The sequence below is a fragment of the Neomonachus schauinslandi genome, chromosome 1, assembly GCF_002201575.2.
Source record: "Neomonachus schauinslandi chromosome 1, ASM220157v2, whole genome shotgun sequence".
In the NCBI taxonomy this organism is placed as follows: Eukaryota; Metazoa; Chordata; class Mammalia; order Carnivora; family Phocidae; genus Neomonachus; species Neomonachus schauinslandi.
This window is the reverse complement of record NC_058403.1, coordinates 64,407,050-64,421,467: the sequence shown is the minus strand read 5'-3', so window position 1 is coordinate 64,421,467 and position 14,418 is coordinate 64,407,050. Positions and strand designations below refer to the sequence as shown.

General features: G+C 36.5%; 1 protein-coding gene across 3 annotated transcripts in view; it reads left to right on the top strand.

Annotated features, from left to right (window-relative positions):
* The window catches only part of RABL3 (RAB, member of RAS oncogene family like 3), a 30,313-nt gene that overhangs the window by 3,173 nt on the left and 12,722 nt on the right, over positions 1-14,418 (top strand). For all 3 annotated transcript variants that reach the window (XM_044914259.1, XM_021692441.2, XM_044914253.1), the window contains exons 2-4: positions 331-422; positions 8,875-9,004; positions 12,372-12,486. In XM_044914259.1, the coding sequence (XP_044770194.1) occupies positions 331-422; positions 8,875-9,004; positions 12,372-12,486 (337 nt within the window). The remainder of the gene's footprint in view (positions 1-330; positions 423-8,874; positions 9,005-12,371; positions 12,487-14,418) is intronic.

Below are 14,418 nucleotides of genomic sequence, written 5' to 3'. Positions count from 1 at the left end.
TAATGACATCCCAAAATGCTGTGAATTGAATGAGTGATCTACATACAGGTAGACAGAAGGACTCATCCTCTTTCCTCTTCCTACAGATGTCCTAATGCTAGTTCTGGCATTAATAACTACATTACCTGAACCCAAGAGATCTATATGAAAATAAAGTGCTGCCTTAGAAGAGGGAATAGAGTATTTCTCTTTTTCGAAAGGGTATGGTGTGACCACCCTTTAAACAACTATACTTTACATATCATTATTACTGGCGTATGCTCAGACTTTCGTCATGATAAATATTTCAGCATATCTCTTATTTGACTAGAGTTCTTATATCTTTTACAGGTGTTGGAAAATCTTCACTGGTTCATCTTCTGTGTCAAAATCAAGTCCTGGGAAATCCGTCATGGACTGTGGGCTGCTCAGTAGATGTCAGAGTATGTGTTTCTTATATTTTAGTTTTTCTGTAGTCATATTAAAGATAAGTCCTTCAAACTACATGATCAAATTATAGTACTGTAGTCAAAACTAATAATAATAGCTGGGCTTTATTAACCACCTGCTCTGTGCTAGATACTATGCCAATTAATTACCTTACATGTCTTTCCTAACTTAATCTTTTTAAACTGTGAGGTATAACTGCAGAAACTGAGGCATAGAGAAATAAAGTACCTTGATCAAATTGACTCAGTGCAATAAAAGCAAAGTCAGGATTTGATCCTAAATAGTCTTAATCCAGTCTACCACCATACCACCCTGAATGGACCCAATCTTGTCTAAATAGTCTGAATCCAGGGGATTCAGTTTTAATTACTGTGCTATGTATCTAGAGTTCACTTAACATGCTCCATAAATAATTCTATGTAATCCTTTTGCACTAAGAGAGACACCTTTTGGCTAGAAATATATGTAAAGGCAAAAGCTTCTGGAGCCTTAGCTGTAGGTAGGTCATCTATTCCACCTCACATTTAGGAAACTCAGGTGCAGTTTCCACCAAATTAACTGTCTTCCCAGATACTGTTGGTCTTTGCTAATCTCAGCTAGTCCTATCCAAATGTCTCTTCTGGTAGCATACATCTCTCCATTGAGTTAAGAAATAAATAGGAAAGGAATGGTAATTAGCTCAATTGACAATTATTTTCTTTTAGTTCTTTGAAGCTATTGTTCCACAGACTATGACTTACATTGCTGCTGATTGGAAATCTTTTGTCAGCCTAATTAATATTCCTTTGAAGGTAATTTCTTCTCTCTGGTTGCTTTTAAAAGATTTTTTTTTTTTTTTGATGTTCTGTAGTTTTACTAAAACATGTCTAGGTATGGGTTCGTTTTTAGTCACGCTATCAGAAGGTTGTGCCTCTCACAACTGTCGTCATTTTTCAAAATTTTTAGCCATTATCTACTGTCTTCCTTCATTCCATCTCCTCCTTTTGCACTTCTGTTAGATTTTTGTCCTCTATATCTTTTAATTGTAATTCCATGTGTTCTGTTCTTTATTTCTCCTTTGTGTATTCTGGATCACGTACTCATATCTGCCTTCCAGTTAATTAAGAATCTCTTCAACTATGTCTAATCTGCTCTTTAATATATCCACTAAGTTTTTCATCTTTGTAACTGTAATTTTTTATTTCTAGATACTCCTTTTGGTTCTTTTTCAAATGTCAAGATTTTTCACGATATCCTAATCTTTCATTATGGATTTACTTTTTATTTTAATTATTTTCAACATACTTTTTTATGGTTTTTTTTTTATTTTTTTTTTTTTTTTCTGAGTGCGTGGTAGATATTCTAACTTGCTGTGTATGCTGACTATGGTTCATGGAAACGTATCTCTTTGTATGGTTTATAATTCTTTGAAGATGATCACATCTTCAGCAGGATTTTTTTCCCTCTTCTCTGTGGAAGTTCTATATGCTGTGTCATGAAAGTACGGTAACTTTTCATTTCTGTTGCTTCCAGAGCCCTAGGGATTTCAATGGTACTTGAAATTTCAAAGCTAGGAGTTTCTATGCCATCTAGATAATGTATATTCTCTAAATATTTGATTACAGTACAGGCCTGTGGTTTCCATTTTTTTTGTGGACCCTTTATCCTGTACCAGCCCTACCTAGGGTCCCTGGCAGAAAGTTTTTCCTGCTTTCCTGAGCCAGTGGATAGTTTTTCCTACTCTCATTCACTGACTGGGCCGGATTTCATGAAGGGAACTATCGTCTGGTCTTTGTCACTTACCTATGTATATTCTTTTTTTTTTTTTTAAAGATTTTATTTATTTATTTGAGAGAGAGAGACTGAGAGAGAGAGAGCATGAAAGGGGGGAGGGTCGGAGGGAGAAGCAGACTCCCCGCCGAGCAGGGGCGCCCGATGCAGGACTCGATCCAGGGACTCCAGGATCATGACCTAAGCCGAAGGCAGTCGCTTAACCAACTGAGCCACCCAGGCGCCCTCACCTATGTATATTCTTGTCTTAAAAGCCAGAAAACAGATCTCTATTCCTAGATGGGCACTTAAACTCCAGACACTGGCCCCTGAAGCTATCTCTGAATCTGGGTCAGTTCCCACTTCTCACTCTGATTTTAAGTTCATTTCTAGCATCTGAGGATTTCCCTTTCTTTTTCTTGAGCTTTTCCTCTTTATTTTTTAAAAACATTTTTATGGCATTTCTGTGAACTTGAAGTCAGAATGTCTGGGAATGTCTGTGTCATTTCAGCCTGCCATGTTCCCAAATTCTTAGCTGTAGAAGAAAACAAATACTAGATAATAAGTTCATTTGGCAACTTGTCAATAGCAAGTTCTGGACAAAATTTCCTTATGGATTTTCCTAAATCCCTTTCAGTGAGAGAGCATAACATATTGAAAAGAAGAGAGACATGAAAAGACATTTCTCCAAAGAAGACATACAAATGGCCAACAGACACTTGAAAAATGCTCAACATTACTTGGCATCAGGGAAATCCAAATCAAAACCACAATGAGATACCACCTCACACCAGTCAGAATGGCTATAATTAGCAAGTCAGGAAATGACAGATGTTGGCGAGGATGCGGAGAAAGGGGAACCCTCCTACACTGTTGGTGGGAATGCAAGCTGGTGCAGCCACTCTGGAAAACAGTATGGAGGCTCCTCAAGGAGTTAAAAATAGAGCTACCCTACAACCCAGCAATTGTACTACTAGATATTTATCCAAAGGATACAAACATAGTGATTTGAAGGGGCACATGCACCCCAATGTTTATAGCAGCAGTGTCCACAATACCCAAAATATGGAAAGAGCCCAGATGTCCATCGACACATGAATGGATAAAGAAGATATGGTGTGTACACACACACACACACACACACACACACACACACACACACACAGGAATACTACTCAGTCACCAAAAAGAATGAAATCTTGCCATTTGCTATGACATGAAAGGAACTAGAGAGTATCATGCTAAGTGAAATAAGTCAGTCAAAAAGACAAGTGCTATATGATTTCACTCATATGTGGAACTTAAGAAACAAAACAGATGAACATAGGGGAAGGGAAGGAAAAATAAGATGAAAATAGAGAGGGAGGCAAACCATAAAAGACTCTTAACTCTAGGAAACAAACGGAGGGTTGCTGAAGGTAGGTGGGTGGGGAGAAGCGGAAATTGTGTGATGGGCATTAGGGAGGGCACTTGATATAATGAGCACTAGGTGTTATATGCAATGGCTGAATCACTAAATTCTACCCCAGTAACTAATAATACAGTATATGGTAACTAAATTGAATTTAAATAAAGAATTTTAAAAAAAGAAACTTAAAACTCCCGCTTCCTGGGTCAGTTCCCATATTGCCTTTTGCTTCCTCAAGCGTGACCTTAGACTAATCAGTTTACTTCTGAGCCTTAGTATATCTTCTGCAGAATAGAGGTAAATAATATCTGCTTTAGCTAGCCTACAGGTTTGTAGGTGATGTTACACTGTGACTGATTTTACCAGAATGAGTGTGGCACTAACTGACTCCTAAAGCCAGTTGGCCTGAATTGCATTATTGCTAAAGAATGGGCATGTGGAGGTGAAAGTTACCTTGCTTTTATTACTCTTCACTGTATCTTGTATCTTGGGCTGGTTGGCCTCTGTCTTCCATCTTTGAGAAGAATGAATTTTTTGAATGACAATATAAGTAAAAGGCATTTTTAAATGATAATCTTAAGGAAAGTTGCCATAAACATGTAAATTGTTTTGACTATTGTTATAATAAAGTGAACAGTTCTTTGCTTTAGCAAGAATGATTAAATCTGATAAAACCATTACCTAAATAGCTTAGAAGAACACTTTCTTCTGTAGCAGCTTTAAATTGCAGTTACAGCTTCTGTGTTATTGAAACCTGAGCGAGGATATCTCCAGAATCCTTGTAGATCCATGAATACACCCTCTTCAAAACTCTTAGAAACAATTACCCCATTTAGCTCATTTCACATCTAAGAGCCAACTAAAAATAGAGATGATAAAGGTGATAATGTAATTAATTGTTTAATTTCAAGTACTGGGTGAAACTAATGAGCTTAATGTATGTACTCAGTAATTACTAACATTTTGGATTTAGTATGCAGTGAAGAGGTGTGCATACTGAATTGAAGGGAAAAGAGAGAAAAGTTTTATTTTGCAGTATTCTTCATTCATTACTGTCTTCTAATTTTGTTGCCCTAAGTCTAATGGGACTAATATAAATGCATGGTACTCTTAATTATGAAAACAAGACTTACAGAATCTAATCTTTTCACAAATTACAAATAAGGAAGTTGACTTGTCATTTCTAGTTCACTTTAATGGGATTTTAACTTTCTAATTTACACATTGCATACAGTCAATATTTATTGACTTCCTCTTTGGGCAGCATAATAATGTGCAAGCACTGGGGAGAAACTAAAAAAGAAAAGACAATCTCTATCCTCGCTAAGAATGTGAAGTAAGATCTAGTAGGTGGGATAAGATATGAATGATTTTAGAAATAATAATACGAATGATGGCTAATATTTCTTAGTGCTTACTTTGGCTAGGCACCCATTTTACATACTAATTCATGTAAGTCCCACAACAACCCTTCAAGGGCGGTACTATTATTTCCCCTATTTGAAACACGAAGAAGTGGAGGTACGGAGGTGTTAAATGTCTTGTTCAAGGTCACATTGCAAGTAAGTTATAGGGTTGGGATTCAAACCCAAGCAATCTGGTTCAAGAGCCTGTGCTCTTTTTTTTTTTTTTTTTTTTTTATGTTATGTTACTCACCATACATTACATCATTAGTTTTTGGTGTAGTGTTCCATGATTCATTGTTTGCGTATAACACCCAGTGCTCCATGCAGAACCTGCCCTCCTTAATACCCATCACCAGGCTAACCCATCCCCCCACCCCCCTCCCCTCTAGAACAGCACTGCTCTGTACTGCCTCTTGTTCCAGAATATATTAAGAAAAAAGTATTCCACTGCTGTTACATACAGTAACCACTAGATTGATGTGGCAATTTAAATTTAAATTAACTGAAATGAAAAATTTAGTTCCTCAGTTGAACTAACCACATTTGAATGCCCAACATCACATGTTGCCAGTGGTTACCATACTGGATATTTCTATCATTACAGAAGGTCATGAGACAGCACTGATAAAGAATGTAAGTGTTAACGCAGTTCAAGAGAAAAAGTGAGGTGCTTATAAAGAATGGAAAATTATATTGGGTGTTAATGACTGAATGGACTATTCCTCAAGAACGGGGATATATGTATATAATAGGTAAAGGAGAAGTGAATGATAATAAATTCAGTTCTGGACATGATGAAGGGAGAGATCTGTGAGCTATCCAACTGAAACTGTCAGAAGGCATTCAGAGATGAGGTGGGGAAGCTCAAGAGAGAATTCTGAGTTGGAATCATCTGCATGGAAATAATCCCAGACCATGAGAGTTGATGAGTTTTTTCACAAAGCAAATTTAGAAAGAGAAGAGCCGAGGGAAAACCTTGGGGTATATTTGGAGAGTTGCAGATGAGAAGAGAGGTCAGAGAAGCATTGATCAAAGAGGTAAGAGGATAGCCAAGATGATGAAATACCAGGAGAGTAAAGGGAGATGAGAATTTCATGAAAGAAGGATTGAGTTTTGATAATGAAATGCTGTAGACATATAAGGACTGAGAGAGAAAAAAAAATTGGTGGTAATGAAGTCATTGCTGACCTTTGAAAGTGTGATGGAATGTTAGTGGCAGAAACCAAATGATGTGAGTAGGCAGAGAGGAAATAGGGACAGATTTAAATCATTCTTGCACAAAGTTTAAAGTTTAAATAAAGGAGTGAATGGGTACAGAATACAAGAGAAAAGTGACTTTAAAAAAAAATAGGGGACATGAGTTTGGCTAAAGGCAAAATCAGCTTACTGGAAAGGAAAAGGCAATTAGCAGTAACCTTTATATTACTCATTCATTCATTTGTTCGTTTAGTACATATATTGCCTACCCACTAGGAATCAGGAATTGGAAGTATAGCAGCAAATTAGACAAGTTCAATTCCTACTCCCCTAGTACACTCTCCTAGTTGCTCTTTTCTATCTTTGTCTCTTTTCTCCCAACTTTCTCCTAAGACCTCCTGCCTTCCTGCCTCTCTTGAGTAACTCTGCAGGCATACATACTAAACCACACTATTAGCATCGACAGCATCCAGTGTTCTTTCTTGATGTGTATCATTTTCTTTTTTTTTTTTTTAAAGATTTTATTTATTTATTTGACAGAGACAGACACAGCGAGAGCGGGAACACAAGCAGGGGGAGTGGGAGAGGGAGAAGCAGGCTTCCCGCTGAGCAGGGAGCCCAATGTAGGGCTCGATCCCAGGACTCTGGGATCATGACCTGAGCCGAAGGCAGCCGCATAACGACTGAGCCACCCAGGCGCCCCTGATGTGTATCATTTTCTTTACTAAATTTCTTTCTGCTTTTTATTTACTTACTTTGGGAAGGTGTACAGTATATTTTACTGATGGTACATGACCCTTCTTTAGGGGGTGTGGGATGGAAACTGTAGAGGTCAGGAGATTCTCAGTGTTTTGGGGGATGAGGTGGGGCAAGGACTCCTCATCAGCTGAGGCCCTCTCTCTTCCTATTGCTGTCACTGGCACTGGTGGTCCAGGGAGCTCTTATTCCTTGGAGGTCATGTGGACCATACGGTCCACCACCCCATTGCCATAGCCAAATTCATTGTCATACCAGGAAATGAACTTGCCAAAGTGGTCATAGAGGGCAATGCCAGCCCCAGCAGTGACATGTAGTATGAAAGGTGTTAAGGATCACTCTTAAGTTTTTGGCCCTTTAAGTAACTAACTGGAAGGATGGAATTGCCTTTTACTAGGAGAAAAACAGGCTTAAGGGGAAGATTGGGAAATTATTTTCAGGTATGTTAACTTTTAGATGCCTATTAGACATCCAAATTGTAGTCTGGTGGATATGGTAGCCTGAAGTTCAAGGGACTAGTCCAGTTTGGATATAAATTTGGAATTCATCAACATAATGATGACATTTAAAATCATAAGATTGGATGAAGTTGTCAAGAGAGCCAGTATTAATAGAGAAGAAAAGAGATCCAAGAACTAAACCTTGGGACACTAACAATTAGAGGTCAGGGAAGTAAAGACAACCCAAATGCAGACTGAAAAGGATTAGCCAGTGAAATGGGAAGAAAACCAGGAGTGTGTGATAACCTGGAAGCTAAGTGAAAAAATTACTGCAGTGCAGAGGAGTAGTTAGCTGTATCAGATGGGAGAGGAAGATGAAAACTGCTCATTGATCACTGGATTTAGCAATGTGGAAGCCATTGGTGACCTTGATAAGGAATATTTCGGTAGATGATTGGGGCACAAATGGGATAGCAATGAGTTCAAAAGAGAATGTAAGGAAAAGAATGAGAAACTATGGAGAATAGACAACTCTCTAGAGGGCTTTTGCTGTAAAAAGGAATAGAGAAGTGGTATAGCTAGAAGAGGACATGAGGTCAAGAAAAGGTTATTTTAAAATGGGAAAAATTATAGCATGTTTGTATGCTGGGGAAGTAATTCAACAGAGTCAGAAAATTTGATGATAAAAGGGAGAATTGATAGAACTACACCTTTGATAAGAAAAAGGAGATGGGATTCATGTATAAGAAGGGGGTTTAGCCATGGGGACACAGTTTATCTGTAATGGCTGAAGGGAAAGCAGATTATATGGGCACGGATGCAGGGAGGTGGATAGATAGATGAAGAGCAGGTTGTAGAAATTCTCTTCTGATTGCTTTTGTCTCAGGAAGCAAGGGTCTTAGCTGTTCTTAAGGATAGGGAAGAGATACTAGAAATTTGAAAAAGAAGAGAAAATATGAAATTGTCATCTAGAAGAGGAAAAGGACTATGAAATTGATTAAAGGACAGCTCGAAAGGTAGACTTGAATTTAAAATGAAGCTAGTCAGCTTGAATGTGTATTTTTCTGAGCTTCTCATCCAGCTAGCTGGGTTACAGACATGGAATTGGGAGAAAGGTGGATATAGTCAAGGTTGGAATTTTAGTTAAATACAGTGTGAGAGGGGCAAAGGAGGGACTAAAATGATGAATCATGGAATTTATACTTAGGAAGGAAGTGAGGATTTAGAAGTGGAAGGGGATCTGTAAATTATGATTTTTTGAAGATTATTATTATTATGGAATATATGTGTATATATAGGAGGATTATTATGAGAGTTGGGAGTATTGGAGGGAGGAAGCTTGAAAGACAGAAGGCGATCAGAGTCAGAGGTGATATGGGAATGATATGAGTCATGCGGATATGGAATGTCCAGTGCTCTGAACTAGAATGAGGGTGCTACCAGTGTTCTTAGTGGCTATAATAATTATTTTGATGGATTGATTTGTTAGGTTCATGACTACAAAGAAGGAACCCCAGAAGAGAAGACCTACTATATAGAATTATGGGATGTTGGAGGCTCTGTGGGCAGTGCCAGCAGTGTGAAAAGCACAAGAGCAGTGTTCTACAACTCTGTAAACGGTAAAGCATTTTTTATTTCTACCATATATTAATGGCCTAGGAGTATAGATAATCTGATATAGAATGCTGTGGGATGCTAGATACGTCTTATTTTAGGGAAGATCTAATATACTCACAACTCTTAATTTAAATCTGCATATCACATTTGAATTATGTGTTCCTAGATTCTAACCATGTTATTCAGATCATTAAATATTTTCTGTGTTTAAGTGTTTTTTGTTGATATTTTTGTCATAAACTAAATAAATAAAATTTTATTTTGGGTACTTGACATGAAATCTGGAACTTTTCAAAACATTGTCCGCTGGGAGTGCCATTTCTCTAGTCAGTTGAGTACGTCCAATAGAAAGAACCATTAGGAGTCCCATAGTCTGAACCAGACGTCACAGAGATACAGGATTCTTTTATCTGCCCCTTAGAGAGAATCCTATGTAATTATAAAGAGCTGCCTAAGAGTGTTATTAGGGATACAGATAGTCAAATACTTGGAGCAGACTTCTAGATGGAGATGTGTAATAGAGGACATAATTGGAATTCATAGGGTGCCTGCTGTGTCAAAGGACTAAACCACTCACACCTGTAATTTGCCTCTAGAGGTTTTTTTTGTCTTCTGCCTGTTTTTTAGTTCATTTTTTAAATGCTTTTTTTTACTGTGTAATATAATTTCACCTTGTCTCTGATTGATGTCCAGGAGTGGCACCTCACCCTTTTCCTTCTGGTAGATGCTTAGCTCTTAATTGCACCTCATTTATACTATGCTTAGATCACACTCAGTATCAGGTAAACATTGCAATTATTCAGTACCTTCTTCATTCCTTATATTCCTCTTTCAGTATCGTATCTTCCCGTATCATAAGGTGTTGTGGATACTACAAAATGAAGTAGAGAAGGTACTTGCCATTGGATACATAATATAAAATACGGGATGAGTTACATTAGTTCAGACCTGTGTCCCATTTAGCTCAGAATTCTATCTGAAAGTGTCACAGTCTATTTGAAGAACCAAAACATTCATAAGTGAAACAAAGCACAATTATAAGATGGTGACACTAATATATGGCATTGTCATGCAAGAAAGTACATGATAAGTGGCATATATTAATAGAATGTATATAAATGAGAAAAATAATAAGACTGGTATAGTGTTAGGTGACTTCTTAGAGAATAGGAAAGAAAGAAATGAAGCCTGGTTTAGATCTAGAATCAAGTGATAAACTTGGATTATATCAGTCAAATGACTTGTCAAAGTTGATATCAATCTGATCTGACAGAGAAGTTTGGATATATAACACTTTTGCCTTTTAGATCTTTTTGAGAAAGAGTTCAGATAAAAATTATAAATAAATAATAAACTTAGCACTGGAGGTTCTTTACTCCATCTACCAACCTTAGTTTCCTAGGAAATGGAGCATAAGGATCACTCCACTCCAATGTGCAGCCTTTATTCTTAGCAGTAACTTTCTTCCCTCAATACCCTACTTTCCTCCCACTGTGATGAGTGAGGCTGGCAATCCCTAAAGGAAACCTGTGAAGTGAACTACCTCTTTCTAAGGTCAGAACATATTCTGATCAACTATCACACTGACTTCTTTCCTTTGGGCCCCACTATGGCCCTTCTAGCCCATAGTCTACAAAGCAAAAACTCTCAGCCCAAATGAAAGTGGGAAAATAAGGGAGAGGGGTGCTCAGATGCCCTTAAAAGCTCAAAACCCTTAAATAGAGATCCTCAAAAAATAAACTCCTCCCTGTCCAGCTAATAGCTCATCTAGGCCTTTGTAATCCTTTAATCTCCCACCCAAAAATCTCACCCATAGTTTTTTGATATTTATTTCTGGGAACTAAGGGAGAGGAGAAAATATCTACCACTCTTTGGCCTTAAAGTGACTTAATTATTGCTTTCCCCCAATCTTTTACTGTCAGATTACCTGAGTTCAAATTCTGACTACCTCACTTACCATGTGACTTCGGGCAAGTAACTCAACCTCTGTGAGCCTTAGTTTCCACATATGTAAAATGAAGACGCTAATTCTTTCTCATAAGACTGTTCTGAAAAGCAAATTAGATTAAGGCACAATGTATAGCACGTAAGTGCTGAATAGATGTTAGCTATATTCTTTAATGGTAACTCTTTATTCCTTTTTTAAACCTGTCCTGTATCTTGTGTCCTTAATGCCTAATAGAAGCCCTTATTGAGGAAGGTAGAGGGAGTACAGTTGAATATGGGGCCAGTGTCAGATCTCTGTTTCTCTGTTCCAGATGCCAGGGGGGATACAGATCTGAGCTAGCTAGAACAAGACAACTATAACTTGCACAAGCAGCTTACTTGCACAAATGTCTGTAAAAACCAGAGGAACCAAGTAATTCTAACTCTTCTGCCCTTCTTTTTCAAATTAACATATTTCACATCTTGAAGATAGAAGAATCATCAGTTTCACATCCTCTCTTCACAGTAGAATCTAGGTAACATAGGAAAGGGTTGGGGGTTTGAAAATCTGTAGTCTTTTGACCACAAGATAATACTCTAAATTCTACTAGGCATTAAAGCTTTTCCTCTTTTGTCTATAATATTGTAATAGTTATCTTCTTTGCCTGTCTGCTACCTTATTTGATTCTATTTAATTGTATTTCTGAGCTTCATTACATGTTGTTATTTTTCTCAATCTCTCAAAAGTCCATCTATTTTCTACTATTCATACTTTTTGACTATCTTTTCCTACCCTCTTCTAGTGACATATTACTTTTGCTTTATTAACTAAAGTATTGAGCTTTTTATAGCTAGCCATTAATTCAAATAACTAAAAAATTAGACTTTTGAGTTGATTAGGCTCAGGTGATTTATAGGAAAACATTTTGTCAGCTGAAAAGTAGCAATTATATCAAATTAAATCAATATCTTTTTAGTAAATTTTTATGATTTAATATTTTATTGAGCATAATAGTGTATGTGTGATAGCTATGACAGTACTATGCACAGTGGAGAAACAATTAACTTTTGTAGGAATATAATTTCTTATATACTTGAAGTACTTTTGATTCCTTTTATTGATGAGGTAGTTTAGTTAGGACCAGGCAGAGCAGGCACTCATTAAGTGTTGAATGAAGGAAAAAAAGTCTAAAAGCTAATGACATTTTGTCAGCCGTTGTAGAATTAAAAAGAGTTATATAACTGACAAAGAAAATTTTGTAATTCATTATTTGTAGGAATTTATAGAGGAAATTTTAAATTAATTGTGTGAGTTTGTTACTCATACTGAAATGTTAAGTTTATTCAGCAACCTAACGCTTGTATTCACTAAGCTTCCCTTGGCCAGTGTGAAGTGAAGAGGAATTGTTGCAGTACTGACATTATTTTCTTTGATTGTTTTAGGTATTATTTTAGTACATGACTTAACAAATAAGAAGTCATCCCAAAACTTGTATCGTTGGTCATTGGAAGCTCTCAACAGGGATTTGGTGCCAACTGGAGTATTGGTAACAAATGGGTAAGCCCAGATTTCTTCACTTGCGGTGTGACATGGTACATCAATCAAGATTATACCCTCAAGGGGCACCTGGGTGGCTCAGATAGTTAAGCGTCTGCCTTTGGCTCGGGTCATGATCCCGGGGTCCTGGGATCGAGCCCCACATCAGGCTCCTGGCTCAGTGGGGAGCCTGCTTCTCCCTCTCCCTCTGCCTCTCCCCCTGCTCATGCTCTCTCTCTGTATCTCTGTGTCTCAAATGAATAAATAAAATCTTAAAAAAAAAAAAAAAAGATTATACCCTCCAGAATAACACTTTGTAAGATGTTTGATTTGCAAATTTTTTCTCCCAGTCTGTAGATCGTCTTTTCATTCTCTTAACAGTTGTCTCTCAAGCATTAGTTTTTCGTCGTGATGCAGTCTGATTTCTTAATTTTTTCCTTTGTATTATTGTGCTTTTGGTATCATGTCTGACAGCTCTGCCTAATCTCAGATCATATAGGTTTTCTCCTGTGTTTCTTTTAGAAATGTTATTGTTGAAGGTTTACTTTTAGATCTGTGACCTGTTTCGAGTTAATGTGTGAGGCTTTGATTGAGGTTGACTTTCATATATGAATGTCCAATTGTCCCAATACCATTTGTTAAAAAGGTGATCCTTTCTCCATTGAGTTGTTTTTACTCCTTTGCCAAAAATCAGTTGACCATATTTATATGTTTCTGTTTTGAGACTATAATTCTGTACAGTTGATCTGTGTGTCTGTACCTTGACCAATATGACACTGTCTTCATTATTGTAGCATTATAGTAAGTCTTAAAATAAGGCAGTGTGGTTCCTTCCTTTTTAAAATTGTTTAGCTATTCTGGTTCATTTGCTTTTCCATCTACATTTGAAATCAACTTGTCTATATTGACAAAAATTCGGCTTGGATTTTGACTGAATTGCTTTAAGTCTATAGATCAAATTGGGGAGAATTTTTGTTGCATCTTCCAATCCATGAACACAGTTTGTCTCTCCATTTATTTTTTAAAGCAAATCCTAAACATTGTATCATTTCATCTATATATATACTTCTGTGTTTAACTTTAAATGATAAGGACTTTTTAATATAATCAAAATATAATTGTCACACTTAAAATTTAGCAATAATTCTTTAGTATTAAATATTATTTTAATTCCCCAAATGTCTCATAAATGTTGGTTTGTTCAAAATAGTATATAGATAAGGTCTACTCATTATATTTAGTTTATTAAGTTTCTTTTAATCTTATGTTCCTCTTCCTTTTTTTTTTTTTTTTCTTTTACTCTCTGGCAGTATATTTGTGAAAGATGGCTTGCTTGTCCTGTCCAGTTTCTTGTATTCTGGATTTTGCTGACTGTATCCCTGTAATGAGTGTCTGCTTAACTTGTTTCTCTGAATCCTAAATTTTCCCTAAAATGATAGTTAAAATATGAAAAGAATGTCTAAAAGATGCACGGTTTTTGGTGTTTTGTTCTTGCCAAAGTGGTATTGTACATATAATTACAATACCTGGTTGTCTGTCTTTTTGTGACGTTGTTACCAGCCTTATCTGTCCATGATAAAATTCACCATCAGTTTTTCATCTATTGGTTTTTTTAAAAAAAGGACTTTGAGATCAAATTTCTAGTTGGATGTAAGAGGAATGAAAAAGTGAATAAAAAGAAAAGCTAAAAAGATAAGAGAACAAATTAAATATATATGGCAACATATATGTTACATATGTAATACATATATATATGTTAATGTGCAACATATATATCTTGTGCCATGTCTGTATGTTATGTTATATATATAATACCTATATTTATTAATGTATGAGAGATTATACAAGACTACAAGTGACAGGGATATATATCTATCAAAGATGATGGTTGATAAAATATATACAAAAATTTGTATGTGAGCCAGAGTTAGTGAGTATAGGAAAAGGAAATAT